This window comes from Cherax quadricarinatus, chromosome 47 (genome assembly GCF_038502225.1).
Source record: "Cherax quadricarinatus isolate ZL_2023a chromosome 47, ASM3850222v1, whole genome shotgun sequence".
Taxonomy (NCBI): domain Eukaryota; kingdom Metazoa; phylum Arthropoda; class Malacostraca; order Decapoda; family Parastacidae; genus Cherax; species Cherax quadricarinatus.
Window position 1 is genome coordinate 860,866 of NC_091338.1, and position 6,603 is coordinate 867,468.

At 44.1% G+C, this 6,603-nt stretch overlaps 1 protein-coding gene across 1 annotated transcript in view; it reads left to right on the plus strand.

Moving 5' to 3' along the window:
* The window catches only part of LOC128696543 (venom allergen 5-like), a 135,414-nt gene extending 128,811 nt beyond the window's left edge, over nt 1-6,603 (plus strand). Inside the window, exons 7-9 of the mRNA XM_053787841.2 lie at nt 58-158; nt 358-461; nt 978-6,603. Of these exons, the coding sequence (XP_053643816.1) occupies nt 58-158; nt 358-461; nt 978-1,288 (516 nt within the window). The 3' untranslated portion in view covers nt 1,289-6,603. The remainder of the gene's footprint in view (nt 1-57; nt 159-357; nt 462-977) is intronic.

The following is a 6,603-nucleotide window of genomic DNA, read 5'->3' on the forward strand; positions in this document are numbered from 1 at the left end:
GCTGCGTCTGACGCTGCTGTTGGACTACTGATGTTGGGACTGACGCGGGTGTGGTAGATGGTGTGGGCAGAGACCTATCTAGTGGGATGTGGCTACGCCTACTACAAGGACCCATCGCTTGGCTACACCAAGATCTACGTCTGTAACTATGCCCCAGGGTACGTCCTTCATTCACTACTACAGATATTTAGGTAACTCGCTTTCCTGTAATTAGAGGACGGAGGATAGAGCCTTCACTACCATTTGTGCTTAATAACTTACAAGATTAACATTTTTACAAGCGCAAGAATAATAATAACAGTGGTAAGAGTGTGGTAAAAGCAATGATGCAATAACTCGTGTTATTTTCTCCCACAGTGGTAATGTTATTGGAGGATCCATGTACAAGCTGGGCTTCCCAGGTCAACCTTACTGTGTGAGTGACAGTCTTCAACCTTCACCTGTGTACCAGGGCTTGTGTGGTAAGTCTGTCTCTCATTAACTAACCTCTGTCTTTAGCACGCACGTTAAAAATATGTTCTTGCACTAATTTATTTGTTTATAGAAAAAGATAAGAGAACTAATATTTTTTTTTGAGTGCTCAGCATCGTGCATAAACTATAGTGCAGTTGAATTTTTTTATTGTTGATGATGGTGTGAAGTTGATGCAGCCATAACGTAACTTTATCATTTGCTCTTACACTCTCATTTAAAATGCTTAGTAATAACGTGCATTTAACAACATATTAAAATTTATCAAAAATATGTTAATGAAAACTATGAGAAAAAACTAGAGTAATAGGTAAAACTCTTCCTTCACACCCAATGTTCACTGTTTACACGCATTGTCTCTCTCAGTTTAGCAGGAGGACGATCAAGATTTCATCACTATAATAATAATAATAATAATAATTAGTAATAATAATAATGATAGAAATAATAATAATTATTACTATTAGTAGTAGTAGTAGTAATTAATTTTCTGTTGATTGTTGCAGATCGCGATACAGTAAGCAAGCCAGGTCCGTGTGGCAAGACCCCGTCAGCGTCCTCCCTGACACACCACCACCACAACAGTATATCATCTGCAGGAGCTCACTCCATCATGATGTCTCACCCCGCCCCTAACATGATGATGCCCCACCCCGCACCTCACCATCCAATGATGACCTCTCATGAATTCATGGAGCACGACGACCATGACATTATGAGACCTGGAGATTTCCTGATGAAGGGTATCCAGGAACCCTTCAAGGGGATCATGAAGATACTCAACCCTTGGAACATTATCAACCGCTTCACGAGATAGACGTAGGTCTTTGCGTCCTTATAACGTCAAACTCAGCGCCCCGGCGTCCACCTCACATAAAACTCAGTGTCCCGGTGCTCACCTCACATAAAACAGTGCGCAAACGTCCACTGCTTTTTGAGATCCTCGCTCTCAAATCATTCTCGTCGTCAGTAGTAACTAGCATTTAGTACTTTAGTTCTTATGAAATTGTAGTGCCTTAGTCAGGGTGTTTGTCGAGTGAAATGAGCGAGTGACTTCAAGAGTGTTCGAATATTGTGAGGTGAGGCACAGTTAGCCAGGCACTGGTTCCTGTGAGACATAAACACACGTCCTGTGAGGTACAAATATAAGGTACACAACATATGGCATTATGCTGTTTACTGTGGAACTAAAGCACATGTCTTGTTTCCTGCTGACAGGACAATTACACTTCGGGAATCTCATGAAAACCTTTATTTACGAGACTCTGGTAGTCCTCGAAACATATATTTAAGAAGGAAACGCATTTAAAACACACTTAATATATTAATTTACAAGTGTGACTGACAATACAAAGGTTTCGTCATTGATTTTGAATAGTAGAGTAGGTTGCTTACACGTGCGTTGTGTGTTTATATATGTGTATGTATGAGGTGGTACTACGATAGTAAATTGTCTTCTAGGAAGACGTAATCTTGTCATATAACAGTCGGGTTGATCAAGCTATCTTGTGGTGAGTCAGGGTCTTGCCAACCCTGCCACCTGGTCTCTGACCAGTCCTATTTCTAGTAACCTTGAACGAGTCAGCGCCTATTATTGTTTATTCTGTAATAAATAATTGATGCTTTAGCTGATCAGGCCTATATACTGTTATCTTAAATCAGGCAGTAAAACAGTGATTTGTTTTGAAATAAATCACTTATAAGTTATGTTGCCAGGCCTACATGTTAAGATCTTGAATCAGAGAGCACTAAGAGTGGTTTATTCTGCAATAAATCAAAGTTGAGTGCACCACAAGGTAAAACATGTGAAGAACAGGTATCATCAGGATTATTATCTTCCTGCACCGGCTGACTTACTGTGATAATAGTGTACGTTGGGAAGAAGACGCGCGTGTGCAATTATATAATAGGATATATCATATAGGATATACCTCAGAATGGTTGAGCAAAAGCAAACAGTTCATGACCTTGAGAGTTTGGATGAGTGAGCAAGTGGGAGTATAATTGTTAGTTGGGTAAAGTAGAAGTGAGACCAGCCAGCCGCCTCCATCAGTGGTCGGCTCCTATATTATAACTATAATATATCGCGCAGACGTTATTATTTTTCTACGTATATATATATTTTAATATAATCTTATATTATGGATGTTATAGAATATAAGGATTTAGTGTCATCACGGATTTTTTTTAATAAATTTATTTCAAAATTTGTGTGATAAAAATTTAAGGTGATAAAAGGTGTGTGTTATCCTTTTTTTCCATTATAATCTTCGAAAAATTGTACTTTGGTGAGTTTTTCTGCTTACAGTGAGAAAAATTTAGGACTTCCCTAATCAAAATTGAAACTATTAAATGCATAATATAATAGTACATATAACAGTACATTGTTAAGAATACCAGTCAGTAAATGTCAGGTGATTAGAATTAGTGACAATATTAATAACCAGTTTTTCGACTGTGTCGACAAAAAATATTGAATTTACAATATCTGAAATTTTTTTTTTAGTTTTTTAGAGGTTATTGAAGAGGGAAATATTTTAGAATAGTTATATTACTGCTGAAATATTATTAAGAACTTTATACAATATTACCAAAAATATTTGTTAAATATCAAAAAATTAAAAACTTTTCTCAAATTAGTTTCTTACATTATGATATTGTTAATTATTAAATATAATATTTCGTGTCATTTATTTGAAAATATATGATCAATAACTGTGAAATTTTTTTCATAAGAATTATGTACTTATTCAACAAATGAAGGAATAATATAATATTTTAAAATTAGTGAACAGTGTATCCCTGGCTCAGTGAACAGTGTATCCCTGGCTCAGTGACCAGTGTATCCCTGGCTCAGTGACCAGTGTATCCCTGGCTCAGTGACCAGTGTATCCCTGGCTCAGTGAACAGTGTATCCCTGGCTCAGTGAACAGTGTATCCCTGGCTCAGTGAACAGTGTATCCCTGGCTCAGTGACCAGTGTATCCCTGGCTCAGTGACCAGTGTATCCCTGGCTCAGTGAACAGTGTATCCCTGGCTCAGTGACCAGTGTATCCCTGGCTCAGTGACCAGTGTATCCCTGGCTCAGTGACCAGTGTATCTCTGGCTCAGTGACCAGTGTATCCCTGGCTCAGTGAACAGTGTATCCCTGGCTCAGTGAACAGTGTATCTCTGGCTCAGTGACCAGTGTATCCCTGGCTCAGTGACCAGTGTATCCCTGGCTCAGTGACCAGTGTATCCCTGGCTCAGTGAACAGTGTATCCCTGGCTCAGTGACCAGTGTATCCCTGGCACAGTGAACAGTGTATCCCTGGCTCAGTGAACAGTGTATCCCTGGCTCAGTGACCAGAGTATCCCTGGCTCAGTGACCAGAGTATCCCTGGCTCAGTGACCAGTGTATCCCTGGCTCAGTGACCAGTGTATCCCTGGCTCAGTGACCAGTGTATCCCTGGCACAGTGAACAGTGTATCCCTGGCTCAGTGAACAGTGTATCTCTGGCTCAGTGACCAGAGTATCCCTGGCTCAGTGACCAGTGTATCCCTGGCTCAGTGACCAGTGTATCCCTGGCTCAGTGACCAGTGTATCTCTGGCTCAGTGAACAGTGTATCCCTGGCTCAGTGACCAGTGTATCCCTGGCTCGGTGAACAGTGTATCCCTGGCTCAGTGACCAGTGTATCCCTGGCTCAGTGACCAGTGTATCCCTGGCTCAGTGACCAGTGTATCCCTGGCTCAGTGACCAGTTTATCCCTGGCTCAGTGACCAGTTTATCCCTGGCTCAGTGACCAGTGTATCCCTGGCTCAGTGACCAGTGTATCCCTGGCTCAGTGACCAGTTTATCCCTGGCTCAGTAACCAGTGTATCCCTGGCTCAGTGACCAGTGTATCCCTGGCTCAGTGACCAGTGTATCCCTGGCTCAGTGACCAGTGTATCCCTGGCTCAGTGACCAGTTTATCCCTGGCTCAGTGACCAGTGTATCCCTGGCTCAGTAACCAGTGTATCCCTGGCTCAGTGAACAGTGTATCCCTGGCTCAGTGAACAGTGTATCCATGGCTCAGTGACCAGTGTATCCCTGGCTCAGTGAACAGTGTATCCCTGGCTCAGTGAACAGTGTATCCCTGGCTCAGTGACCAGTGTATCTCTGGCTCAGTGACCAGTGTATCCCTGGCTCAGTGACCAGTGTATCCCTGGCTCAGTGACCAGTGTATCCTTGGCTCAGTGAACAGTGTATCCCTGGCTCAGTGACCAGTGTATCCCTGGCTCAGTGACCAGTGTATCCCTGGCTCAGTGAACAGTGTATCCCTGGCTCAGTGAACAGTGTATCCCTAGCTCAGTGACCAGTGTATCTCTGGCTCAGTGACCAGTGTATCCCTGGCTCAGTGACCAGTGTATCCCTGGCTCAGTGACCAGTGTATCCCTGGCTCAGTGAACAGTGTATCCCTGGCTCAGTGACCAGTGTATCCCTGGCTCAGTGAACAGTGTATCCCTGGCTCAGTGAACAGTGTATCCCTGGCTCAGTGAACAGTGTATCCCTGGCTCAGTGACCAGTGTATCTCTGGCTCAGTGACCAGTGTATCCCTGGCTCAGTGACCAGTGTATCCCTGGCTCAGTGACCAGTGTATCCCTGGCTCAGTGAACAGTGTATCCCTGGCTCAGTGACCAGTGTATCCCTGGCTCAGTGAACAGTGTATCCCTGGCTCAGTGACCAGTGTATCCCTGGCTCAGTGACCAGAGTATCCCTGGCTCAGTGACCAGTGTATCCCTGGCTCAGTGACCAGTGTATCCCTGGCTCAGTGAACAGTGTATCCCTGGCTCAGTGACCAGTGTATCCCTGGCTCAGTGAACAGTGTATCCCTGGCTCAGTGACTAGTGTATCCCTGGCTCAGTGAACAGTGTATCCCTGGCTCAGTGACCAGTGTATCCCTGGCTCAGTGACCAGTGTATCCCTGGCTCAGTGACCAGTGTATCCCTGGCTCAGTGACCAGTGTATCCCTGGCTCAGTGACCAGTGTATCCCTGGTTCAGTGAACAGTGTATCCCTGGCTCAGGTGACCAGTGTATCCCTGGCTCAGTGAACAGTGTATCTCTGGCTCAGTGACCAGTGTATCCCTGGCTCAGTGACCAGTGTATCCCTGGCTCAGTGACCAGTGTATCCCTGGCTCAGTGACCAGTGTATCCCTGGCTCAGTGACCAGTGTATCCCTGGTTCAGTGAACAGTGTATCCCTGGCTCAGTGACCAGTGTATCCCTGGCTCAGTGAACAGTGTATCCCTGGCTCAGTGACCAGTGTATCCCTGGCTCAGTGACCAGTGTATCCCTGGCTCAGTGAACAGTGTATCCCTGGCTCAGTAACCAGTGTATCCCTGGCTCAGTGACCAGTGTATCCCTGGCTCAGTAAACAGTGTATCCCTGTCTCAGTGAACAGTGTATCCCTGGCTCAGTAAACATTGTATCCCTGGCTCAGTAAACAGTGTATCCCTTGCTCAGTAAGCATTGTATCCCTGGCTCAGTAAGCATTGTATCCCTGGCTCAGTGAACAGTGTATCCCTTGCTCAGTAAGCATTGTATCCCTGGTTCAGTAAACAGTGTATCCCTTGCTCAGTAAGCATTGTATCCCTGGTTTAGTAAACAGTGTATCCCTGGTTCAGTAAACAGTGTATCCCTTGCTCAGTAAGCATTGTATCCCTGGTTCAGTAAACAGTGTATCCCTGGTTCAGTAAACAGTGTATCCCTTGCTCAGTAAGCATTGTATCCCTGGTTCAGTAAACAGTGTATCCCTTGCTCAGTAAGCATTGTATCCCTAGTTCAGTAAACAGTGTATCCCTGGTTCAGTAAACAGTGTATCCCTGGTTCAGTAAACAGTGTATCCCTGGTTCAGTAAACAGTGTATCCCTGGTTCAGTAAACAGTGTATCCCTGGTTCAGTAAACAGTGTATCCCTGGTTCAGTAAACAGTGTATCCCTGGTTCAGTAAACATTGTATCCCTGGTTCAGTAAACAGTGTATCCCTGGTTCAGTAAACAGTGTATCCCTGGTTCAGTAAACAGTGTATCCCTGGTTCAGTAAACAGTGTATCCCTGGCTCAGTGGAGGATCACATTAGCTTTACGTATATATATCAATAAAGTTCATATGAAATCA